The 27,008-nt window shown below is 44.0% G+C and overlaps 2 protein-coding genes across 2 annotated transcripts in view; one reads left to right on the forward strand and one right to left on the reverse strand.

Annotated features, from left to right (window-relative positions):
* Positions 1-1,171: 1,171 nt before the first annotated feature.
* On the forward strand, positions 1,172-5,094 carry HEY1 (hes related family bHLH transcription factor with YRPW motif 1). Its single transcript, XM_081919657.1, has 5 exons — positions 1,172-1,489; positions 2,319-2,394; positions 2,482-2,565; positions 2,706-2,787; positions 4,251-5,094. The coding sequence occupies exons 1-5, from the start codon at positions 1,398-1,400 to the stop codon at positions 4,835-4,837; spliced, it is 921 nt and encodes a 306-aa protein (XP_081775783.1). The 5' UTR covers positions 1,172-1,397; the 3' UTR covers positions 4,838-5,094.
* A 15,511-nt stretch (positions 5,095-20,605) lies between these two features.
* Positions 20,606-27,008, reverse strand: part of STMN2 (stathmin 2) — a 31,467-nt gene continuing 25,064 nt past the window's right edge. The window contains exons 4-5 of the mRNA XM_081919896.1: positions 23,625-23,816; positions 20,606-22,180 (exon numbers count right to left, since the gene is read on the reverse strand). Coding sequence (XP_081776022.1) covers positions 22,121-22,180; positions 23,625-23,816 — 252 coding nt within the window. The 3' untranslated portion in view covers positions 20,606-22,120. The remainder of the gene's footprint in view (positions 22,181-23,624; positions 23,817-27,008) is intronic.

Below are 27,008 nucleotides of genomic sequence, written 5' to 3' on the forward strand. Positions count from 1 at the left end.
AAATTGTCCATCCAGGTACAAAGTAAGGCCAGCCCAACTTTTTCATGAGATGATTTCAGATCATTATTTACAATGAATGGTTTTCTGGCTCACTTCTACTATGCAGGCAAGGTTGGGGACAACTCAGTTCACAATTGCCTTGCTGACTGAGCACAGTCAATTCCCTCTCCCCCCCTAAAGTGCAGCCCATATTTATGGTTAATTATATATATATACAAAACATTGAATTTAGTCTACAGTGTCCTCTGAATTATGGAATAACTAGCATGTCACTTGATTGACATGTTTTTAGCAACTGAAAGGGGCATGTAAACTGACTCTATAAGTCAGTTATAAATTACCGCTTGTGATACAGAGCACAACTCTATTCCAGTCTACTCGAAGCAAACTTCCATTGTTTTGAATGCAGTTTACTCGCAGGCAAACGTGTAGAAAATTGCTACTAGTCGCCGTCAGGAAGCGACCAGCTGGACCTGTGCACGAACTGCGGGCAGCACTACGTTTTCTAAAACGCTCTAGGGCCGGGCCTTACGCGGAGTGAAGTGCTGCTGGTGAACCTACAAGCGATTCTTCATCGCAAGCGCAACAAATGCCCGACAGCAGGCAAAGCCGGAGAGCGAATCGCGGGCTCCCGAGTTGTTAGCGATCCCTCGGGCTCATCCCCGGCTGGGCTCCGCGGCGCGGCGCTGGTGGCTGAGAACAGGCAACTCAGCGCAACAGCCGCCGTTGGCCCGAGTGCCACCGCCGCTCCACCCCGCGCCCAGGGGAGGTTCACACGCGGCAGCCGCCGCTCCTGCACGCCCCGCTCAGTGCCGCCGCCGCCGCCGGCCCCGCTTGGCCGCCAGCCGGGCACAGAGCAACTTTCCCACGGCCGCCCGGCCACGCGTGTGGCTCCGCAGGCCCCCAACTGGCCCCGAGCCCAGCCAGTTGCACAAGCGCGGGGAGGTCGGCGTGGGCGGAGGCGGAGGAGGGAACGGGAGAGGAGCTTCGAACGCGGCCGTGTAGCAAATCCTAATGCTTCCAGCCAATGAGCGGCGGTGGGCGAGAGGGCGTGCCGTCGAGTATCTCCCTGAGTCGGCGGCCATTGGCTCAGGGCGGCGGGGGCGCAGCCAATCGGAGGCGCCAGGGCGGTATGTCGGCTGCTCGGAGTTGCCTGGAGCCGGGAGCGCTTGGCGCGCCTCCCAGGCTGCCCCTCCCCCGGGTAAGAGGCGAAGCGTGGGAACGCGATGGGGGAGACGGAGCCAGAGGGCGAGCGGCGTCGGCGGTGGGAGCAGAGGGCGCGCTGAGCTGGCACCGGGGAATCGCCGCTCGTTCGCACCAGGCGGGCAGCAGGAGCAGGACCTCCCCTCCCCATTCCGGACGGTTGTTTAGAGGGAGCCGGCAGCAGCAGCAGCAGCATGAAGCGCTCGCACCCGGACTACAGCTCCTCCGACAGCGAGGAGCTGGATGAGCCCATCGAGGTGGAGAAGGAGAGCGGAGACGAGAATGGGTGAGGGTGCTGGGGGGTCGGGCCGCGGGGAGGCCGGGAGGGGTCCCCAGCCCCTGGCCCAGCAGCGGCACTTGGTCCGAGTTGGTCTGTGCCAGGTGCAGGATTGAAGCTGTAGGCAAACTCCCGCTGCTGACACGCGGAGACAACCATCTCCGCGGCCGCCTCTGCTGCGGCTTCGATCCTGTGCGCACTTACGCGGGAGTAAGCCCGGTCACGCTCAGCGAGAGTTAAATCAGAGTAACCATGCGCTACCGTCTCCGGTACGGCCCCTTGGTTGCCTTTTGCTAAAAAGCCGGTTCCATAATTACTGTACACCCGATTTATTTCCTAGTGAATTTGTTGGTGCATTAAACCAAAACACACGGGGAATCGGGTGGGGCGACGGATCTCACCCTCTTGATTTGGACGCCTTTATTTTAAGGAGAGGAGGGTGCTTCTGGCTAGATTCCTTTGGTGGCGAAGGAAAGGCCCTCTGCACTCACTCAAGGCAACCTCGTTCTAGGTCGTCTTCTCACTTTCCGGAAGACTGCGGCTGCAGCCTGACACACACTTGCCTGGTGGCACAGGGCCAGACGGCGAATCTTGGCATTGAAAACGGGAGGAAAAAGGATGGGTCTTTGCACAAATTAAACCATGCTCCATTGCCTGCTGCCCATGCTCTGCATTTGGCACTGGGTTACCTGGGATTACCCAGGCGTTTCTGCGCTACAACTATTTCTGTGCCTACAGGCTTTCCAGCTGTTTATTGTGGAAATCCCTGCTCCCCAACCTCTCTCCTTTTCTGTGCCTTCTCAGTACTGACACCCGATTTCTTTCTTGCTGGTTTCAGAAACTTGAGCTCCGCTCCAGGTTCCATGTCTCCAACCACCACTTCCCAAATTCTGGCTCGGAAAAGACGCAGAGGGGTAGGTCTCTTTCTGCTCTGCTTGAAGTCCCTTCTCTTTCTGCTCTGCTTGAAGCCCCCTTGAAAAATATTCCTGCTTCTCTTTCAGATTATTGAAAAACGTCGCAGGGATCGGATCAACAATAGCTTGTCAGAGCTGAGGAGGCTGGTGCCTAGTGCTTTTGAAAAGCAGGTAATTTTGAGGCAGCCCTCTGTGTATGCTGCAATTCGGGTGCAGTATTATTAGGCAGCAATGTGCTATTTCTGTGCTGCCTCCTTCCCTTGGCTTGACTCCAGCTGCCTTTATGCTGATCTTTGCCTTCAATTTCTTAGGGATCAGCTAAACTGGAGAAAGCTGAAATCCTGCAGATGACTGTGGATCACCTGAAAATGTTGCACACAGCAGGGGGGAAAGGTAAGGTCCTTAACCTGGCATGGAAGTCAATTCTGTGTACTAATTCCGATCAGATTTTTTGAATGTGGTTCCCTAGGTAGCCAAAGCGAAGCATCATTGTTGAGCTTGGGGGAGACCCAAGGTTTCTGGAAGTACTAAAAAGGTGGGGAAAGCCCTTAAGGTGTGTGTGTGGGGGGGTGTCCTCCCTCAACAGCTCAGGAAGGAATGGGCATGGGATGCTGACTGACTGTTGCAGGGAGGAGTGGGCAAAGAAGGGGAATGGATTGGAGTATCCTGGAAAGAGCACGGCTGGCTGGCTGGAACTGAGTGGAAGCATGCGACACTGCAAAATCTCATTGCAGGTCCCACTGTCTCTGTGTTATAATAAATTTGTTCAAAATTCAGCCACCCTCTAGCAGCACATCTGCAGCCTGCTTACTACCTACCAGTCTAAATGGTAAAAGCTCTACTTCAAAATAAGTGAGGTATGGATCTCACCTGAAGGGCAGGAAGCATTTGTGTTTGGCAAGCCAAGCACAATTTTGTGTTTGTTTGCTAACTTCAGTGGAAAGTACAGCCAATTAAGTTTGTGAAGGATCTGGCTCTGCATGATTTCCCTTTGGCTGGAGGAATCTTCAGCTAATTCCTGTGTGCCAAAGGCACTGGATCTCATGTACGTGTCACTGTCTCAGCCATTTAGTATTTTTCATTTTGTTCTAGTATCTTAAAGGCTGTTGGTAGCTGAGCTGCTAAGATTATAATCCGTGAGCCACATTGAAGGCTCCTGATGGGCCAAAAAGACAGGACATACGTTTAACAAAATGGTAAAATAAGAGAGCAGCATGTGTGCATATATATCTATATAGTAGTCATACCAAATGTTTAATATGCTGTTATTAAGCTTGCAATAAACTATATACTGGTGGATAGTAGCAGCAAATCTTGGACTGTACTTCATAACCCAGTAACTGCAAAACAATCCCATAAAAAACCCCTGGAGTTTGTGCTTCAGAGTATCTTGATTGATTGTGGACTTTTAACTGGCGCTTAGACTCTTTGCTGAGAACATCACAGATGCTTATTGGCTGTTTTGAGGTTGGGTCTGTGTGGACTTGGAGCAGATCACTGAAATCTAGATCCTGTTCTCATTCATGAGATTTGGCTTCTCGAAATAACCAGCTTTGCATCTATATGCTGCCTTGGGTTCCACGGTGGAAGAAAGGTGGAATATAAAATAAAATAAAAATTATGGGCACAGTCACAATGAGACATGGAGTGTACTTTCCAGACACTTCCCTTCACTACGGTCTGATCAATATTTCTATTGCTCATGGGTTTCTATAAAGTGAATGTGGAGTAGCACATCTTTAGTGGGGCATGCCCTGGAGAAAACCCATCTTCTTGAGAAAGACGGCCACAAATGAGGAATGGAAATTGCTGCCCATGCTTAAGACATCACTCTTTCTTCTGTTCCTTTCTTCTAGGCTACTTTGATGCTCACGCTCTTGCTATGGACTATCGCAGTCTGGGCTTCCGAGAGTGTTTGGCCGAAGTTGCCCGCTACCTGAGCATCATCGAAGGTCTGGACACTTCTGATCCTCTCCGTGTCCGCCTTGTGTCTCACCTGAATAATTACGCCTCTCAGAGGGAAGCCGCAAGCAGTTCCCATACAGGGCTTGGACACATCCCTTGGGGCAGTGCCTTTGGACATCATCCCCACATCTCCCACCCATTACTGCTGCCTCAGAACGGGCATACTACTACGAGTGGCAGTGCAGCGTCCACAGAAGGTCATCATCACCACAGCAGAAGTGGGGCTCCCCATGCTGAATCATCTTCACTGAGAGCGCCCCCTAATGGCAGCATTGGACCAGTGCTTCCCGTGGTCACTTCAGCTTCTAAACTCTCTCCTCCCTTGCTGTCTTCCATGGCTTCCCTGTCTGCATTCCCCTTTTCTTTTGGTTCGTTCCATCTGTTGTCCCCCAATGCTCTCAGCCCGTCTACACCGGCACAGTCGGCCGGCCTTGGCAAACCTTACAGACCATGGGGAACGGAGATTGGTGCATTTTAAGAACTAGCAGGGTGGTGAAGGGGTGCGTTGTCTGTAAAATAGCCAGCTGAGCTGGGGCATCTGAACTCCTTTTAACAGTTTGTTATCAAAGGTACAGTTCCAGTTTTAACAGAGTTTGTACAAAGAAAACGTTTCTCCCCACCTGCTTTCTATTAGCAGATTTTAAAAAAGCAGCAGTTGCCAGAAGTTTATCCATTTTTTTGTAAAATCTTCATAGATGTTAATTTAAAAATGATAATAAAATAGAATTTTGCTGACTCGTTCGTTATCTTAGTGGCATTTCTCAAATGATCCTGTTTGTCTGAAAACACTGGATCTTTTTTTTAAAGAGTAGAATTTTTGTCTTTCTCTCCCCCCCCCCCCGCAACAGAGCCTTAATTCACATTTTTGTTTGGTTGTGGGGGTTTTGTGATACTGAGATGTTTTTCAAGGGAGAAATTGTTTGTAAACTATGTTTTGACTTTTGTATTGCCGAGCAAAAGCGTTGACAAATCAGATGGACCAGCTTTATCTCAGATGTTGGTGGTGGACCTGTGGGCCTCTGGAGCTCCCATCAGCCCCAGCTAGCATGGCTTATAGCTGTCAACATTTCCCTTTTTTAAAGGGAAATTCCCTTATTCTGAATAGGATTCCTCGCAAGAAAAGGGAAAAGTTGACAGCTATGGCATGGCTAATGTTCAGGGGATGATAGGAGCTCTAGTATAACAACACCTTGAGGGACACTGGTTCTCCATCAGTATTCTAAGAAGAATAGAATCTTTCTGTGACTAGTGCAGTGCTTCAATCTGCCTTGCAAGTTTATCTTGCTCCCCAATAGGTATATTTATCCCCATTACAGAATCACTGTTTTGTTTCTTGTGCCAAATTTTGTTGCAGTTTTCTTCCATTGGGGCAAACAACACTAAAAAGTTGCAGGTCAAATCCTAATTCTAGAAGCTTTACCACTGCAACTAAGTTCAACCAACTTTGTCCAGCTCCAATCCATTGGATGTTTTTTGTTTTGCTTTTTAAGATGGAGGGATTATGAACATTAGAGCTTTGGGGATAGATTGTGCTGGGTTTGGGGATGTAGGGACAGAGACCATCGTCTGCTATGTTGCTGGAGCGTAGGATGTGTCTTCAACTCGAAGTTCCTGCAAGCAGATGTGCCAAGTTCCAATCCAGAGAACAGGAGTTGCATCTAAATTAAGTTGGTTGCACTTGGGTTTCATTCAGTGGGACTTGACGTGAGTCATGATGACTAAGAGTTGTGTCCAACTTTATTCTGTTCAGATTGGACCCACTGAAATGAGTCGTGTCCATAAATTTCACTGGATCTATTCTGAGGATGACTAATGGTGGACACTACCCTATAGTCTGCCTTGCCTTTCTTGACTGGACATGGAAATAGTCCTTCTCCTGCCTGTAGGTATGGGATAGCTGGATGGACAAGGGGCAGAATAGGTGGGGGAAGCCACAGTTCCTTGTCCCATGCTTTATTGGTGTGTTTGAAAGTTGCAATCTGGTAGACATCCATCACACACTTAGCTGTATCCCATAAAAAGCTGCAATGTTGTGGTCATAACTGTGATTGGAAAACATGGCCACTGACATAGAATCTAATAGTTCCTTTGAGAACTTGAGCAAAGCTTTAAAAAACCCCTGAAACAATTGCATAAAGAGCTTCTATCCAGTACCTAGAAACTTGAAGGCTTTATATGGCCTTCCATTAGTTGAGAAGTGAAAATTTGGTCCTGCACAAGTTTTAGTTGCCTCCCAGTGCTCTTCATTAATGTTTCTTGAGCCTGCCTTTCTATTGTTACATAATGTTCTGTTCAGAGCAAGCAAAACTGGAGAAAACGAAAGTGATTATTCTATGTTTAAAAATACAACCAAAATTAAGATACTGAATCATAGTTCGGTTTGTCTAAATCTGCATACTTTATCCTTCTGGTATGATTGTAGTTTTCACATCACAGAATGTGGGATTTTGTAGTTCAGTGATCCAGCATTCCAGGGCAAAAACCAGGTGAGCAGCAGCTATGGATAGCCACAAAATCGATTGCTGTGATGTATATATACATACTGTGCAGAAAAGTACCGTAGTCACTGCATTTTCGTAGGGTTTAAAATGAATTCAAGAGGGTAATCTGAAGAGGATCCCTATCTATTCTCAACAGGCTTGTTCCTTTAAATGACTATTCTAAAGAGGGTTCCACCAAATTGGATTTGATCACTTTTGTATTTGCATTGTGCCTAAATAAAAGAATTGAGAACAAAAAAAAAGTTGACTGGCAAGTTTGTCTAGCTACATGAGAGAAAAAGGGTGTTTTAAACAGATTATGGTATAATTACCTTTGTGTGTGTTGCTTTAAGTGTACTCTTCAGTGCATCTTCTGTTTTCCTGTTCTGTTTTCTAATTTTGACCCGTGAAGTGATATTTCAAGACATTGTTCATGAAGTGGACGTTAAAAATAACTGTAAATTTGATAGTTCATTTATGTAGTAGAAGAGGAGAGCACTATTCACATGTTCATTGTTGGGTGGGATGTAAGAGACAGAAAATCTGGTTTGAACCTACTGCCCCAGCTTCACTTATTATTCTGAAGGTTTTAACAAACCCTGCATAGGTACAGCTGACTGTGCATAAACCTCGTGTACTGAATTGGAGACCTTGCCTTTTGCAACTTGTACATGGGGAAGCTTTGTTCCAGGGGTGGACAGATGTTTCATGTTGAAGACTGCATTCCTTTTGGTTGTAGCATCTCTTGGGGCCCACCTGCCAGGGATAGGCAGGTCTAGTTGGTGGGTGGCAACCCAACATGAACTAGGCTACTTTCCTTACTGGTGTTCTGAAACCTTCTGGTCTTCTATGATGAATATTAGGCATTTCCCCTGCAAAGTGTCCCCCTTCTCCCACCCGCAAAGTGGGTTGGATTTCTGCTTATTGTATAGTTACTTAAGGCAGCACCTGCATGTTTAGGAAATGAGCTGACAATCTAATTCTACAGGAACATATAAGGGAGATTCCCCAAATTGCTCAATGTTGCCTTGGTTCACTGAATACTATGGCACAGGGTGTGTGGGTGTACCTAGAATAGGGTTGTTTGGCTCTACAGCCAGCCAGCATTGCCAATGGCTAAGCATGATAGATGTTTTAGTCAAACAACATCTGGAGGGCCACAGGTTCCCCACTCCTGATAATTGTTTTTTTAAAAATCTCATATTAAGTAAGGCTGCCAGTTATCTATTATAATGGAATGGTGCCAATTGGCAGAAGATTGGTGTGCACCTGGTTGCTTTAAGTAGCATGTCAATCCAGCAATATAATTTGTCTTGCTTACCTGCCTGCAACGATCTTTGTAGGTTGGCTTTTCCCAACGTAGTGCCTTCTAGATACTCAGCTACTAGCTTTTATTAGCCACAGGAACCATGGCAGATGGTTGGAGATGATGGGAGATTCCAAAAGATATGGAGGTTGGAGAAGGCAGACCAAGTGCTTCTGTATCATAATTATGAAGGGAAAGTTTTGTGCTTTGGGAAGAATCTACGTACATTCAATTATCACTGTCTTTCTTGTATTTCACTTTCCTTACACCTCACAGCTAACATGACTCTCTACATCTATGTGTTTTAACTACTTCAGAACTCAGGAAAACTTTCCATTTCAGGAATTAGAATCTAGTACATGGATCTACAGCATGGACTGTAATAAATTGGTAAGTCTTTTAAGAGGCTACAAAACTCTGCATTGTTTGAACAGGTAGGAATGCCCTCTTTAACATAAGGCATATTTATTTCATTCTGTGTCTGAATTGATTCCCAAAACATTTCAAAGCAAGTTAATAATAATAAAAAAATGAAAACACTTAAACTAATTTCACATATAAAAACAAATTCAGATCCAGTACACATACAGATACAGAATGAGATAAAAACAAAACTTTTTTTTTTTTGCTTGTTGGAAAATGAAGGTCTTGCAACAGGTCGGGGATGCAATGGGTGGTGGTGTGGGGAGAGTATCAAAGGGTTAGGTGCTGCCATGAAAAGACCTGATTTCATCTTGCAGAGCAGGCTTCCTGATAAGATGGTCTCCGCATCTGCAGATAATGACAACATTATTGTGGGAAACCAAAGCTCATAAACTATGACACTTTCCCCCATTATAAACTGAATCCCTATTTAAGTCTTATTGCTCTTACATCCAGAAAATGTTGGAGGAAAGGTTACATTATTTCAAAATAAATAAATAAAATTAGAAGATCTATGAAATAACCATCAAATAAGGGTGGGCGGTTGAAGTTCGCTCAGGAGCTGTGGGACAACCCCCCCCCACACCTCTGGGCATGTTTATACACACATTTTGTGACTGCCCAGCCAAGGAATGGGATATAAACTTTCCTTCTTACTAGATGAACCCTGGGGGTATGAGCTGTAAACATGCTCCAGGCTTGCATCCCTGGCCTAGAAGGGACAGGACCCCCAAAGCCATGTGCTTTGGGTGGTAACTCCTGAGTGTCCTCTATCCAAAAATGCTTCAGAGTAGCAGTTGACTGTTATCATAATCTCCTTCACTAGCCAGACAGGCCAGAACAACTGTAGCTCTACAGTATTAAACAGGCAAAATACAGGAGTCCCGAGTGCCAATCAGGGGTTTGCTCCAAAATTCCTACTCAGAAATTAAGGCTCGCACTTTAAAAGAGGGTGGGAGGTTGCTCTGTGAAGACAAACAGGAAGAAGGGTAGATGGATGGAGCATAAATACCCACCACTGGAAAGTCCTAACTGGGAATTCCAGTCCGAGGGCCCCTAAAACTCATTCCAACTTGAGTCACTTCCAAGATAAGGAGGGTGCCATTCATTCTCATTCCCATTCTCACCAGTTGATGAAGGCCACATTTAACAAACCTGAATGCTGGGTGTATAGATGCACTTTGCAATGTCTATAGTTTACAGTACTGTACACACACAAGTGTGATAGAAAGGGAATGTAATCCGGACACAAAAGTTGTTGAGCTTTTCTTGGCAAAGTTTTTGAGCTATTTTTAAGGAAAATCACCAAAAATGACACTGCTGACAGGGGTTGCCATATGTCTAGATTTTCACTGACATTTTAGCGATTTCCGCCTGAGCACCGCTCAGTATTCCGGCTATGTCCAGGAAATTCCGGACATATGGCATCCCAATGTACCCAGCATTATGATGACATGTTAAAAATAGCAGCTCTCTGTATTGCTTTGCAAGGAACACATCCATTAAGTTGAACAATGTCCCTTGCATCATATCGATGCCTCGCTGTCTGTAGTTTCCCCCTTTGAATTTTATTTGAGCATTATTGCATTTTTTTTTAAAGGAAGCTATAAACAACAAGGGGAAATCCTGTACTAGTACTGAATGGTCCTTATTGAAAAGGGGCTTCCTTTCTGGAGGGAAGTGTATGTAGTCTGCACAGCGCTCCATGAAACAGATGGATTATTATAGCAAGGGGATAGTATTTTATTGAGAGGGAGAGAAAGAGAGAAAACTGCTATTATCCTATACAAGAAAAACAAAACCTTTAAACTGGAAGTGCTTCTATCTCATCTCTGTGCTCCCTCCAGATGTTTTGGATGGTATTTTGGGTGGGGCTGATGTCCAAAACATCAGAAGAGCTTCAGCTTGTCCAAGGCTGATTTAAGGACTAGGAGGAGGAAGCTCAAATTTCTTAAATACGTTTATAAATGTGCTTCATTTGATCATAGTGATCACACGACGTTATGCACATTTTAGGAACATAAGCACTGCAAAATACATCATTGTAAATACCCTGGACTCTTAAAAATAAGTTTGAACATTAATTGTGAGAAGCAGAACTCTGAAGCATATTGACCATTATCAAGGCACAAATCCATACTTGTTTAACATCAAAATGAGAAGAAGACTTAAGAGCCCCATTCATGTACTTGTGTGTGTGTGTAAGGCCAGGGGGGTGTTAAGTTGTGGGCAAACATAGCAGACGACACAGCAATTCTTCAAACAGCCCTTCTTTATTCAGATGTCAGAACAGAACTAAGCTGAGGGATCAGTCAGCCTGCTTATATAGAGCTCCAGAACAATGTAACTGTTGACATTTTCTAAAACTATCCAATCCCTGAACGTCACTTTTCGATCCTTCATTTGCATACAAACTATCCAATCACTGAACGTCACTTTTCGATCCTTCATTTGCATAACTATCTACAGTATCCCCCTGCTGGCCCAGGGTGAGAACTTCAGTACATAACAGGGGGTAAATGTGGTCCTCCAAGCCTCTCTGTCTGGTCCTTGATACTGGAATTTCCAATGAATCAAAGGGGAAGTACAACACTGTCATATTGTTTGCAATGTGTTTTAGGAGTGGTTCAAAGTCACTGCTTGCCTGACACACTCAAAAGATAATTATTTCACCACAGGCCCCGTTTGCAACTCAATCCACATTTGCTGTGCAACTGCTCCACAGACCTTTGACCTCGCTCTGGCTAATGCGGGATATACATGGCTTGGATTGCAAAGGAATGTCTATGGCAATGCAATCACACAAGCACCTCATTACCTCTTGAGCTCAGGTCAGGTCTCAATTCTCAGGCTAGCCAGACCACTTTGGTTGCACAAACTGACTCCTGGAAAACCCTATGCAGAATGCTAAGCTCATTTCCCAATAATAAAATATATTGCCTGTCTGTTTAAAACAGAAACAAACAAACAACCAACAAAAAGATCCAACCTCGGCAAACAAATGTCAGTGTAATCAAGGTTTGCACAGTTCAACTTTTCTTTTTTCTTTCTTCCTGAGAAATCCTTAAATGCTTCTGCAGCTCTTTTGTTTGGTAAAGCAGGATTCTCTCCCACCCACGCTTGAAAGTGACACAAAACATCAATATTCCATTTCACAAGAACGATTGGCTTCCGTACGGTTTCTTGTGTGTGACTTGGACAGGTTCTTAGCAGCAGTGTGGTTTTAAAAAGTCTCACATGCTTTCACGATGTACGAGCAGTTAAACTTAAAGCAAAGTGTCGCCCTGCTACATCTGTTGCCTTATTACACGTGATATTCCCAGTGAGCTGATCTGCTTCAGTGCTGAGGTTGATCGACTTGGATTCTTAACACTGACTATAATATGGAAGGATAAATGGAAACACAGAGCAAAAGTTCCATATTTTGGACACCACCAGTGCTTTTCCTCTAGAAAGAAAGGGTGCCAGCACCGTGCACCCTGAGTACCCCCAGAAAATGAACACCTGCCTTTGCTTGTCTTCTCTCTCTCTCTCTCTCTCTCTCTCTCTCTCTCTCTCTCTCTCTCTCTCCCTCCCCCTCTCAGCCATTAAGCCCCTCTTGTCCCACAAGTGTCTCAAAGAAAAAAAAGCCCCTTCTGAAAGGCTGACTGCTCTTTCGAGTGCTTACGAACAAATACTGTTTTACCACCACTAAACAGGTCATGGGCCTTGACTAGTATCACAAACACTAGCCTTGTACAATAGGTAATCCTTATTGGTTCAATAGTTTCAACGGTTATGCAGGCCTGAAGTTGTGCTCCCAAGGCAAGGGTGGAGCGGCGGCAGCAGTGGGGATTCTCAGGTTGTAGCTGCATTTTTACAGCACATGAGGAATGGGTTTCCTAGCTCCACCACTGGCTATGGCTTCTGTCCCCTCAGCTTGCTGGTTCCTCATTGATAGCTAGGACCCAATCTTTTGGCGTCAGATACTGGTAGCCAAGCCTCTTGAGGCACTCATCTGTCATGAAGTGTGAATAGCTCATATGAACCTACTGGAAGCCCAAAGTTCACCATCAGAAGCCTTGGTCTCTGGTCCATTACTAACTAGTGAAGATCAAAATGATGGAAACTTAGTGGCCCCACAGCTGTGGAATTATTATTATTATTATTATTATTATTATTATTATTATTATTATTATTACAGTGGTAACTCGGGTTACAGATGCTTCAGGTTACAGGTCTTCAGGTTACAGATGCTTCAGGTTACAGGTGCTTCAGGTTACAGACTCCGCTAATCCAGAAATAGTACCTCAGGTTAAGAACTTTGCTTCAGGATGAGAACAGAAATCGCGCAGTGGCAGCACAGTGGCAGCGGGAGGCACCATTAGCTAAAGTGGTGCTTCAGGTTAAGAACAGTTTCAGGTTAAGAACGGACCTCCAGACCGAATTAAGTTCTTAACCCTAAGTACCACTGTATTATTATTATTATTATTATTATTATTATTATTATTATTATTATTTTGTATACTGCCCTGTATACAGCAGGTCTCAGGGTGGTTCACAGAATAAGATCACAGTATAAAAACACAAAATACATAATCAAAATGAAAAGAAAAGCAACCCAATACCCCCCCCCCATTTTAAAAGGACATTGGATGTGCGTCAACCAAAGGCCTGGTTAAAGAGGAATATCTTTGCCTGGTAAATTCCCTCATTGGAAAGCTCTATCAAACCCCTCTCCCCTTTATCAATCAATCAATCATCAATCAATCAATCAATCAATCCATTTATCCATCATTTCATTGGTATGCCTCCTTTCCAAAGTTAAAGCCATGCTTAATGTGCCTTACAACTGGGGCTGGATGATAAATTGTCTGAAACCAGTATGGTTCTCACATTGTTGGCTTGGTGATGAAAGGGATGGAACAGGTAAGAGGATGTTCCCAGGCAAGTAGGAGAATATATGTAGCTCCTCCCTCCCCCTCTCAGCTCATGGTAGGAGTCTCTCTCACAGAGTTCTCTCTCTGCAAAGTCTGAGCTGCATGTTCAGACTACATTTAAGCTAGACCTAAGTATGTCTTTGTAACTGAATTACAATTTTAAGCCTGCCTGAACAAAGCTGCTGTTCAAAAGCACGTAATGCAAGTAGATAAATAGGTACCGCTCCGGTGGGAAGATAAACGGTGTTTCCATGTGCTTCTCTGGCTTTGCTAGAAGTGGCTTAGTCATGCTGGCCACATGACCCGGAAAAACTGTCTGCGGAAGCAGACAAACGCCGGCTCCCTCGGCTTGTAAAGCGAGATGAACGTCGCAACCCCAGAGTCGTTCGTGACTGGACTTAAATGTCAGGGGTCCCTTTAGCTTTTCTACCAGGAGAATAGCAGCCTGCCTTAAAGCATTGGTTTTAAACAGAAAAGCTAAGCTTCTTTTTAAGCTGCAAAGAGATGGCACTCTGCAGAACTCACAAATATGAGGAAGGAAGGTTAATAAATATATCCTCTCCTAGCCTCTATTCACATCTTGACAAAGAGGATCACAGCTCCAGGACTCTGTTTCAGAGCAGAAGCATTGTCTGTCGAAGCACCTGGGTAACTGATGCACTCTCTTTGTTTTGGCAAATGAATGAGATAACAATGAGGTGCTCAAGCTTGCTGATTTAATTTGTAATATTTATATATATGGAAGATGTAGAATAAGGCTGGGTACTTACTTCCTTTTCTTTGCTGGGGTTCATAGTTCATGTTAGCAGTTTAAATGGTGTCATTTCCTTGCCATACTGATTGCAAAGCAAAAGTTAGAAGGTGGATTTCAGCTGGCTGAAGATCTTTTATTAAAACTCCATGTCTGTTACAAGCTGAGCTTAGTTCAGTGGATCTGACTTCCAGGAGTGATGCACAGGATTGAAGAAGTCATGCTAATCCTAATAAATTAGGTATTACACAGCTAATTGGTATGCATGAAATTAGCTATGGGGGCTGTCATTATGAGCTCCTTTGCTTTAAGATTTACCACTGAACAAGTGTACTGGTTGCTGGCTATTGTAAGGCTGATCAGTAGCAGAATTTTTTTTCTGCAGATGTATAGTGGTACCTCAGGTTAAGTACTTAATTCGTTCCGGAGGTCCGTACTTAACCTGAAACTGTTCTTAACCTGAAGCACCACTTTAGCTAATGGGGCCTCCTGCTGCCGCCATGCCACCGGAGCACAATTTCTGTTCTCATCCTGAAGCAAAGTTCTTAACCTGAAGCACTATTTCTGGGTTAGCGGAGTCTGTAACCTGAAGTGTATGTAACCTGAAGCTTATGTAACCGAGGTACCACTGTATTGTGTTCTTTCCACTTGTGTGAAGATTGGATCGTTGCTGAGGTCAAAACCCATAACTCAGATGAACTGAGGATCACTGCAGAGAGAGCCTAGACATGGTAATTATGTTCACCAGTCATAGGTTTAGGAACTATATTATTATTATTATTATTATTATTATTATTATTATTATTATTATTATTATTATTATTATCATGCTTGAGAAATCTGTGTTTTCTTTTCATAACTAGTTGTTAGAACAAGTGGGAAAGTAGCTTATTAAAGCAAGTGCTAAAATGACTGGCTTTTTCTTCCATTCCTTTTCTTCTTTGAAAGCCTTTCAAATATGAGAAAAGAGCAGCAGCAATGAATAGAAAATGAACAAACAGATATAAAAAATGGTGCTGGTGGTGGGGAAGGAGGGATGAAATGCATTTCTGGCATAACAAATAACGGTGCAAAGGAAGAACGATATAGACGGTGACAAATTATTACAGCAAGATAATAGCAAGGTGTCTATTATTATTATTAAGAATTAGCTAGAAATATGTGATGGAAGCAAAACAAGCTGGTGTACTTGTGAGTGTTTTTGCATGCGAGAACACAATTATCTGAAGCTCAGAAGAAAAGGCATTTCTAACAGCATGTTTCTTAAAGCAGTCTGCTCCAACAAGACCTTGCATGTTGAGGAGCCAGCATATTATCGAGATGGGTCTGACAACATATGGCAAAATGGGTGTGTGTATTTGTAGGGAAGAAGCATTGCAGGAGCAGCTGTCCAGAACAGATGTCTTCTCCTTCCAGTGGATGGGCCCAGCCCATTTCTGAGATGTAACTCGGCTTGACAACAAATCTAAACAGGGAAGCAGCTCTTGCAAACAGCCGTCCGGTTGACTTTGTTAAGACGATTCACATCAGAAATGAATGCGAGCTGATCTGTCACTTGACTTGCAGTAGCTCCTCCCAGTTCCAGCTCGCTCGGTGCTCTTGCCATTGTCTCAAGCTAACATCACCTAAAGGAGACGTTCTCCAAAGTGGTGTGTGACAGGATAATGCACAGCCCCAGCACGTTGCCGCTAGGTAGATCGGCAAGCGTGCGCTGAACACAACAGGGCACACAAAGTGCTGGAGTGCTGTGTCTTATTGTGGTTCTGGTCTCTGCGGAGGGCTATGAGTGGCAGGTTTATTCGAGTGCTGCTAGAGCTTTCTGTGCAACTACGTACATGAGCAATTGCTGTGATTCAGTTGCACGGTATATTGGCACGCCTGCTTTTGAACACATTGGTGGGGAGACAGGCTGTGTGGGTGACATTCAACAGATCAACGTTGATCTGTATGTAATTTACTTTTAGATGCATGGCGACATTCCTGTTCTGAAAGCACAGGCTAGGTGATCTAGCTTCATTTTACGTCTTTCATGAGACTATTCGTGTGTTCTGCTGAATGTGCTCAGAATCCTCCATGTGATTGAGGATTCTAAACACAAATTGGTTGGACCCATTGAAATGCTCCCTTCAGACTTTCCCACTCGATGTATGAAGGTCTAAGGATGAAGGGATGGTGAAGCTGGAGATGAGGCCAGTGTGTGCAGCCCTATACCCCCCTCTGTGCATTCCTGTCAAATGCCTGAATAGGGCTATTCTTTAGAAAGGTTCTAGTCCTGTGTAGCCTAGAGCAACATTTTGGCCAAAAATGCAAATGCATTCTAACTTGGACATTCATAAATATATAGGCAGACTATTCTGACCTTGAAATAATTCACATGGGGAATGTTCAGTGCTTGTAGTGTATTGTTATTACTGTTCACCAGAAAAAGACACCTCAGAGAGAGAGATATATATATAGACCAAGAATGAGAAGCTCAGGGCTTCTTGAACGCGCTTTGGGGCTGCTGCTAATGTTATTGTTATGCATTCTTCCTTTTTAAGAGCTAGGAAATTCCAAAACAGCACTTACAAGGCTTAGTTTTCATTGAATAAGGGAGCTGTGGAGACTAGGGCGACATACACATGGTGCCTTTAGAGCACATTCAAAACACATACCCACCCTGCTTCGCCACAATTTGTTAAGGGCTGCTGGGAATTGTAATTCTGTGAGGTGCAAACTACAGTGCCGAAGATTATTTGAGGGAAAGAATGTGTTTTGTATGTGTGCATGCATTTTTAAAAATAATATTTGCTTTGTTTACAAATACGCAAGCAGAGCACATACACTCCTATGAGCAGACTGCAAAACTGATAATCCTTCATCACTATTAAAGGACAACTTCACCCCAAGAATGACACAGCATTGGCCAATTCACAGCTCCCTCTGCCTGATTTTGCTTAAAAAGCAATTTCTTCATATTTAATGATCCTATATTGCCCTCTGGTGATAAACTAGGATTTTACATGTTCCTCAGAAATCTAACGTGAAATCAGATGAGGCCCTGGTGTGTGTTGGTATGTGTTTTAAGAAAAGACTACAGCATTAATAGGACTTATGATCTGCAAATATAAGTGTTTGTTTGTTTGCTGCTAGTTTTGGATGTTTGAATTGCCTCTTACAGGTTTTCTGGAAGATGCTCAGGGATAAATTGATGTAGAAGAAGAGAGATCCACAGTTGTGACTTACCTCTGGGAAATCTGCATCATATATGTGTCTGATATTATATCTTGCAAAAAGGGATTTAACAGTTGCCAACAGATGAGGTAATGAAGAGAGTCCAGGCCACTGAAAACACTGCAGCTCTCACTGTTTCTCTCTTAGCCTTAACAGAGAATTTTTGTGTGGTATTTGTTCCAAAGCCCACTCCCTCCCACTCTGTATGTGGAGCTGGGATGTGTGGAGAAAATAATACATCCCGCTGTTCTATGCCCGTTTAGGTGCTTCTGTGTTTCTTTGTTTGCATTTCTGAAATACAGGCGACTCCCCATTTACTTGGGGGTTATGTTCTGGCCCCCTGCTCACATAAATGAAATGCACTTAAGTGGGGAGTGCCTTCAGCTTATGGGCAGCCTGTACCCAGAGCCCAAAGGAGATGTCCCCTTTGGCCTCTAGGAAGGGTCTCCTCACATGCCGGAGGCACAGCGGGGCTTTGTTGCTGCTCTTCAGGTCTCTCCCCCGCTTCCAGGTTTCCAGCACCACGTGTATGCGTGGTTATGCATGACTTGAATGTGCGTAATGTTAAGCATAATTGTTTAATTCACACAGAAATGGAAAATGCCTATGTCTTATTGCTGAAGGATTAACATGGTTTTTCTCCACAGTGGCATAGTATGGGACTCTAAGCTCCTAAATGGGTTAATGATTGTTCTCTGCTCTGAGTTGAATGTAACCTTTGATCATGTGATGAGGTTATTGAGTTGCTAATTCGCCATCTTGGAAGGGTGGTGGCTGGAGTCTTTCGCGACCTGCTAATTTTCTAAGTCTGGGTTTTTGGTTTTGGATGGAGGAACATTCGCTCATGCAAGATTCCTTTCCAGTTTTGAAGAGGCACAATCCAGGCATAGGATTTCTGAGAACTCAGCCTGAGACTAGATTCTGAAAGTATGGCACAGCGCTGTGTGGTGTTGCCCTTGGAAATGTGCTTCTGATCCGTTATCATGATGCTCATCTAAGCTCTGTTGACCAGGCCCATGTAGAGCTTGTCTGGGGTCTGAGTTGGGAGTCATGTTAGAATACAATTATAAAACTCAAACAAAAAAGCAGCTGGTCCCTGTTGGGGCCCCCCAGCCAGCTTAGTCCTCTGAGGCCTGGGGGAAGTGTACCTGGATGCCCCTGCTCTCTGCTGTTGACCCAGAAAGATGCGTCTTTCAATGCCAATGGGAATATTCACATTTAATTCATATTCAATGGGAACATTCACAGCCCCCAATTGTTGTCTGAATATTTGCTTCCAGCTATAGCTAGATCGGAGGCTAGAGTTCAATATATGATTTCCCTTCACTCAGCTCTCCTTCTCCCCTCTTGTGTGCATGTGTACATGTACATACTCTCTAATATGACACGGCCCAAATCCGGGACACCACCTTCTGAGTCTGAAATCCCGTGTGAATCATGAGACCCATGTGAGATTGTGGACCTGGAAAAAGCGCTTTTGGGGGCAAGACCTTGGCTCAAAATCACATGAGAGTAAAGTGCCCCAAATTGCTGTATTCTCACTGGGGGTGGGGGGTGGGGCAGGATGTCCCAGGTTTTTCAGGTAATTGACAGGTATGTGTGCACCGCTTAGTTATACTAGATGTGACTGAAAGGACTGACTGAAAATATAGGAACACAGGAAGCTGCCTTGTGCTACGTCATACCACTGGACCACCTAGCTCAAATCGTGACTGGCACTTTCCAGGACTTCAAATGAGTCTTTCCAAGCACTTCACAGAACTTTCTGCATTCAAAGTTATGTGGCCTACCACTGAACTACATATATATGGCACTACTTCAAATATAAGACGATTAAATGGAAGCATTAGTCTCGTGGCGCTGTGGAAGTGATTCAGGAACTTCCACTGGTTCTCTTATAGTAACCTCTTGGTTTCGACTAGGGTTGCGTGCTCAGTTTTAAATGAATAAATACAGTGGTACCTCAGGTTACATATGCTTCAGGTTACATATGCTTCAGGTTACAGACTCCGCTAACCCAGAAATAGTACCTCAGCTTAAGAACTTTGCTTCAGGATGAGAACAGAAATCGTGCTCCGGCAGCGCGGCAGCAGCGGGAGGCCCCATTAGCTAAAGTGGTGCTTCAGGTTAAGAACAGTTTCAGGTTAAGAACGGACCTCCGGAACGAATTAAGTACTTAACCTGAGGTACCACTGTATCAATATGAAGGACGCCCCCTCCCTTTGTATGTTCATTGTTACATTACAAATGAATGGGGATCTGCCAAATGAAAACTCATTCATTCACACATACATGTAGTGCGATGCCCTGGAGCAGGGGTCACCAACCTTTTTGGGCACATTTGTGAACTGGAGAAGCTATTGTGAGCTGCAAGCAACCACAGCCTCAGATTATGAGAGAATGCTCATTTCGAGCCTTATTTCGGGAGGGAGGGGAAACTGTGAGTCCAAGGGAAGGCCTCTGCAGGTGCATATTCACCCAGAGGTGCCCCTCCCATTGGAGAGTGCCAGAATGTTTTCAAAAACGTGCCAATGGTCACCCACATTGTGAGCCGAAGAAATGCAGCAGGTGCTTCCATTAATGAAATGGAAAGGTTATAAGGTGGTATATCTTCTTTCATCCAGGGGTGGAGCTACCTGCCCCGGCCCCCGGAGAGAGGGCGGGGCTAGCCGCCCACACAGTGAGCATCCTTAGCTGCCTGCCACCTGCGTGGTGAGTGTTGCGAGGGGCGTTGCTAGCCGCCTGCCGCAGCATCGTCCCTAGTAGCCTGCTGCTCATGCAGCGAGTGACTGGGGCCACCGCCCGTGCAAGCTGGGGTGGGTGGATGGCGCGGCGATGTCACCCGCCCTCATGGCTGACACCTGGTGTGCACCCGCCTTCCTCCGCCAGTACATTCATTGCCTATAAAACAGGGACACTCTATCCAATCTGAAATTTGGGTGGTCTGATGCCCAGTGTCATTTGGATGGGAAATGCCCCTTGGTTGGAAAATGATGCACAGAAACAATCACAACCAATGAGCAAAGGCAGGTCAAAATGCTTGGGGATATGAAGTGAAACAAATGGGCAAATGAAACAGGAATTTTCTCTCTTAGCTTATATGGACCGACACTTTTCACGCTGGGAGAAGGGAATGAGCGAGTCAACAGACCAGTCCTTTTTCAGTTCACAGAACCCCAATTCTTTATTAATCACAGCTTGCTCACAATGACATACAGGAAAAATAGCACAAATGAAGAGTAGACTATGCAGGCAGCAATTCCCAGGAGGGAGAGGGACAACTTCAAACTGGCAGCTCTATGGGGAAAGCAGGCGAGCGATGCCACACCTGGCTCAAGCATCCTGGCTCCTAGTCGCTCCTGCTGCTTCAGCCCTTGTCATTCTTGGTACCTTTTTAAAACTAGGCAGGAGAGGAGAAGTCAGCAGGATTAAAAATAAGCTTGTTGAGTCTGGATGAAAAATGTCCTACAGAGCGTCTTGTGCCGTAATGAAACAGATTAGATTAAGGCTTGGATCCTTCCCACAAAAGTGCACCTAGTTGCCCCACTGATTTTAGCAATGGTGGGCAGGACTGTGGCCTAAGATAAATAGAACAGGTCACAACATCTACACTTAAAAGCTTCTTGACTCAAGTTAAATAATTTCTTCATTGGTGAAGAGGCAGATTTTGAGTTATTTTTAAATCCAGCTTCCCCAAAACCCATAAGCTTCTTTTGGCCAGATATATGATTGGTCATTCTCAGCTGCACGCAATGCCTATTTTTTAAAAAGTCAAAACTTGCTTCTGGTTGCCTCCTTGTCAGTGACACTTGCCTTTGAAAAACAGAAGCATTTTTCTTCAAAAGGCAGAAGAAATTGTTCCTGTGAATACTAATTTGCAGCACAACGCTGTGCATGTTTACTCAGAAGTAAGTCTCACTGTGTTCCGTGGCGCCTACTCCTTTGTAAGTGTGTTTATGCCTGCAGCCTTTTCTTACCTTCTCCAATGGGTGTAAAGTCCCATTGAATTTGATGGGGTCTGACTTCTGTGTAGAGATGTAACAAGAGATGTGTGGTGCACTGCAATTTTGTTGTTGTTGTTTAGTGGAGCACTGAGGCTGTAATTAAAACATGACTGCTTAATGATTTAGGGGGGTGTTTCAGGACTGCTCTGTCAAGTCCCAATGCCTGTAATTTGCTTATTGTTTTAAGGAAGTGTATTGATCGCAAACCTTTCTAGGTAATTAAGCAATGGCTAGACTCTAGCACCATAGACCTTCCACTGACTTAGATGTTCACTTGGAATGAATGGAGGTTGCTGCAGGGAACTTCATAGGAACAGATCTAACAAATTCAACCAAATGGAAATAGACAACATCAAAAGCCTGTTACAGGACATGTAAAGATTATGAAATAACTTGCATAATGCAATACTTGTATTTTTTAACAAAAATGTAAGTATTTACAAAATAAGATCCAAGTTTTATTTTTAAACATCAAGCAAATCATTCTGCAAAAACTGCATTGTTTTATTTTTTTGTTTTGTTTTCTATTGAGTTCTTGATTCTTCTTCTTCTTTTTTTAAACCGTGTCATACATTTCCCATACTAATATCTCATGATCTGTAATAATATAGGCAGGGGAGTTTGAGGAGGGGTGGGGACTTATCCCACCCTCTCCACTGCTGGGCTCAGCCAGACAGTTCCACCTGGAGCTCCTTGTTTCTGCGGACCTCTGCAGCATGCCTCTCCTAGGAGGAAGAAAATAAAAATAAAAATAAAAACAGGAAACATTTAACCCCCACCTTCCTTCTCCAGAAAGAATTTTAGAAGACAACCATTATTTGGTTTCATGTACTGCAAAGTAAGCAAGGATATTAGAAGCATTTTAAACTAGGTAGAACAGGCAGGGAACCTGTGGGAGTCCTTCAGATGTTGTTCAAATCACCTCTGAGGAGGAATATAACCCATGCTCCTTGGCTAGGATAACTAATGGTCCTTTCCATTCCTCTTTGGATGAGAGGGAACTGGAGAATGGAGACAGAAAGAGGGTTTGGGCCACCCTTTAAGTGTGAAGCAGCTGTGCTTGATAGGGAGCAGAGTCATTGAACCCCCAGGTTCAATGAACTTCCACATGGAATTTCTGGAGTCATTAACATGGGTCAACATAAATGGTACTTAAGTGGGTATAGACACTAACAAATATGATGTCCAGTGTGTGGACAGGTAGTTGGTCTAGAGCAGCCTTCTCCATACTGATGCCACCTTCAGAGGTTGTTGGACTCCCATCCTCATTATTGGTCATGCTGCCTGGTGGGAGCTGGCTGCCCTGCATTAGAGTCAGGCTAGGCACACCTGAGAGGGTAGGAGGTAAGCAGACATGATTGTGCTTCCACACCACATGCCATCTTTGCACGCTTATCTCTGAATCCATCTGAAAAAAAGTTATGACATCTTTGAGACATCACCTTTAGACTGAGGCAGGAAATAAGCTGAAAGCATGTCTGCTGCCTTTGGTCCCTTTCCTACACCTTCTGGGGAAAACAGAGGGAATTTCCCCCATGTCTGCACAGCTTTCTTGGGCTGTTTCTCTCTTCGCCTTTAGCACCTGGGCAGCCTTTCCCAACCTGGTGCCCTCTAGGCTGCATTGAGACACAAGGCATCTTGGTTTAGTTTTTCTCATTATAATACTCTGCACTTCTGTCCCATTTTCTGACGCTCCTTTTGCACTGCAGTACCTGATGCATTATGGAACTGTGGCTTTTTAAGTGATACAACTGGCATGTTGTGCTAAATGCTACCCTGCACTTTTTGCACATACATCTTCTATTCCTGCATAATTCCCCCATGAATACAGCAGGAAAGAACTGTATGCTGGCAAACTACCTCAAATTACATCACTTTACTCCCCTGATTTTCTGGGTTTAGAGGGCTGCAAATGGATTTTTTCTGGAATCAAATAACATGGAAATCAGCACTAAGCATGCACTATATTCCTTTAGTTTTCTAGAAGTGTCTTTTACGTCATGTGAACGCTCAAATCCATGCAGAAATTAATAGCTAGGGAAACACTGGGGAAATGGAGTCAACTGTCACATGAATTCAGTCCAGATGTTTTGGACTGCATTGCCCATCATGCATATTGAAATACAGATGACCACTTCCCCCCTCCTAAAATAATCTCAGCCTGGTTACCTTCTCCTGGAGGCGTTCAATAAGAGCAGCTAAGTTAGCTTCACGGTTTTCTTTGATCTGTTCCATTTTCAGTATCAGTTTTTCCTCTGCCATTTTGCTGAAGTTATTGTTCTCCTCCAAAGCCTTCTGAAGGACTTCTCGTTCATGTTCTCTCTTTTCCGCCAGTTGTTTCAGCACCACAGCCTCCTGGGACTGTGAAAGGAAGGGGAAAGAAAGAGACCCAAAGGGATAGTTTGTTTGAAAAGCATTCAGCCAAGGTTCGAAGGATAATGTGTGAACTTCAGTTTGTCTAAAGCAAGGATGGTGAAGCTGTGTGGCCTTCCAGATGCTGTTGGACTCCAACTCCCATCAACCACAGCTGGCATGGGTAATAAGGGATTATGGGAGTTGTAGTCCAATGGTATGTGGTCAGAGGTCTCCCACCTCTGGTCTGAAATGCCAATAAAAATGTCTGAAAATTTTTGAGAGCATCTGACAAACATGAATCCCTGAGTAGCACTCTTACTAACAGAACCTCCTCCAAATATTCTGCCATTCTATTTTCGTTGTTCTATGGGATTGTAGGCAAATTTTATGGGCTGCTTTAAAAACTACATTTTGATTGGGAGTAATGCTTCTGATGCACCAACTCCCCCTTCCTTCTGCAGTCTAGCACCACATCTTATATCGTTTCAGTGGGTTCACCTATCCTCTGGAGTACATTATTTTGGGAAGGGGCAAAGGGAGCTGTCAGAAGGCAGAGAAATCAACAGAAATGGCTTCCTCTGGTGGGAGCCACTGCTAGATCACAGCCTGTGCATTTTGTATTTCACTCAAGTTATGTATTTCACAGCATATTTGTTTACTTGATTAAAGATTGTCTCAGGAGTTAACATTTCCTCCATATCCTACGGAATTCACGATTTCAAAATGCCCCAAATGTTTTGTTGTTTAATCTGGCTTCAAACCCAAGGAGTTACCGAAAGTAATTTTTCTTAACTAAAGAGCTGGAATGTGTTTATAACCCTTGGATACTTTAGCGGTAGCATACTGTCTTGATTACTGCCCACTAAAAGTTACAGAAACTGAGAGCTAGCTTTTGAGTTTTATAAGACTCTTCTTACTGCTGCATGTTGTTAAGCAAAAAGGCAATCCCTTCACCATTGAAGTTAACTGTTGGCTTTCCTCCTTAATAGAGGTATTATTACATTACTGTTTGGATTGTTTTGAACGGGTGGACAAAACTATCTGCATTTAAAAATCTCTTTTACTTTCCATATTTAACTTTATTCATCTAAATATTGATTAAATATTTAAAGGTAGCATACGGGGATGACCCAAATTCTCAAGGTTATTTTCCGTCCTGAAGCTGGCCTTTACTGTCAGCTGGGGGATGATTCACACAACCTGTGAACTGGTGTCAGATGATGACATCTGGTTGGGAACCTTTGGCTCCTCAGAAATCGCTGGACTACAATTCCCATCAGCCTTGATTATTGGCCATGTTTGCTAGGACTGATGGGAAGTGTAGTTCAGCAACATCTGGCAGGCCCAAGGTTCCTCACACCTGGTGTACACACCACTTCAGTTGTGTATTTACACACACACACACATCGCCATTAACTACTCTGAATGTGAATTGGGTTCCAGTGATATAAGTCAGTGAGAAGTCCATGATTAAATCCCCTACAGTTTTTCAAAAGGAGAAAGATAATGGGAATATGGCACTGGAGGGAGAAGAGTTAACCCTTTCCCTCATGCACTTATTACAATTCATATCCTCCCTAGAGTTGTTATTTGCCCTTCAGGGGAAGCATACAGTTACTGTATCTCCCTGCTCCATGATAATTGCATTTACTCTCACTTACCAACTCCAGTTTTATACCTCCTGCTGTCTTGTCTAGTTTGCTCATTAAATATGGCAGGAAAACAATAAAATCCTGCACATGGTATGTGAAATGAATACAGTCAGCTCACCAGGAGAGAACTAATATGTGCAGTGATTTCCATCAACTACTGCATGCTTAGTGGTTTTTAAGACTGGTTTGTGTGTGTGTGTGTGTGTGTGTGTGTTATCTTGCTTGTATTAATGATTTAATATGGGTTCAGACTGCGAGGGGCCAATTTCCACTTCAGAAGATCTCAGAAAGATCTGAGCTGCTCACAGAACTGAGCTAACACACCACACTGTTGAATTTACTAGAGGCTTGGGCCAGGCTGATCAATTGCAGAGTCAGGAATGAGCTCCTAAACTAGTCCCAAAGTATTCTTCCCCACAGTCAAAAAGAATCTGAGCATAGCTGTACATGTAACTATATAGTGGGGCAAGTTTGTATTCTCTATCTGAGCTCAATAAATTCTAAGATTAAACACAAACTTTGAGAGAGCGGGTCATGGGCAGAGATGCTTGTTTTGCATTGAGAACCCTGAACCTACCAGAAAAGGAGATCATGAAGAGTCTTCTAGTATATTTAAGTAAGAAGCAAAGGAGGAGGCATACACCTCCCCTTCCCACTGGCTTGTTTTAAAATAAAGGTTAAAAATAAAGGTTTATTTAGCTTCTGCATTCACAGACTAGAAAAGGAAATGGGATGGCATTGCCCATCTGCTGTAACAGAGAAGATTTTGCTGATGATTAAGTGGAAGATTCTTTTGCATATAGTCATTATGGTGAGTGATATTAACAAGCAGACGATGGCCACTGAGCAGCTGACAGCATGAATACTTAAAAGGGTGAACAGTATCCCCAATTCTATGGAATGTTAAACAGCAGGGGCTTCCCAATTACCTTTCACATAAATGCAAATCCATTAATAGGATCACATGTAATTTCTGCACCATAATCCAAAAGCTACTAAGAATATGAATCCCTTTGGAATATAATTCATATTAATGTTCTGGCTAAGGAAGATCCTACTGTACAACTCAATCTTTGCTTTTAAAACCTTGGAAGTTGGTTTAACAGCTAAGTATTTTGAGTCTCCCAGTTATAGAAACCTTCGCCAATGTGATCCCCTCCAGATTTTTTGGACTATAACTCCCATCAGCCACAGCTATCCAAAGTTTTTGGAGGACACTCAGTTGGGGAAGGACTGGGTAATAGATGCTATGGCATGAATTCTGCCTTTCACTCATATTCAGATACATTTTTTTAGTGGATTGGGGACCATATATTTGGATGGATTTTATTTGTGGTTCTTGAAAATGAGAGGGGTGGATGTGAAATAATATACTACTACAGGCACTGAGGCTAATAATGATACAGCCAACCACATAGCACCACCAAAGCACAGCTGTCAACTTTCCCCTTTTTTTTGCGAGGAATCCTATTTGGAATAAAGGAATTTCCCTTAAAAAAAGAGAAACATTGACAGCTATGCATTAAAGCTTCAATTCAGGGTTTAG

Source organism: Podarcis melisellensis, assembly GCF_964234715.1.
Source record: "Podarcis melisellensis genome assembly, chromosome: 7".
In the NCBI taxonomy this organism is placed as follows: Eukaryota; Metazoa; Chordata; class Lepidosauria; order Squamata; family Lacertidae; genus Podarcis; species Podarcis melisellensis.

Bases quoted from the DNA above. Each gene is read 5' to 3' on its own strand.
- HEY1 (XM_081919657.1), top strand. From the start codon at position 1,398: ATGAAGCGCTCGCACCCGGACTACAGCTCCTCCGACAGCGAGGAGCTG. The intron at 2,395-2,481 runs GTAGGTCTCTTT...CTTCTCTTTCAG, and splicing joins CTCGGAAAAGACGCAGAGGG to ATTATTGAAAAACGTCGCAG. The intron at 2,566-2,705 runs GTAATTTTGAGG...TCAATTTCTTAG, and splicing joins CTAGTGCTTTTGAAAAGCAG to GGATCAGCTAAACTGGAGAA.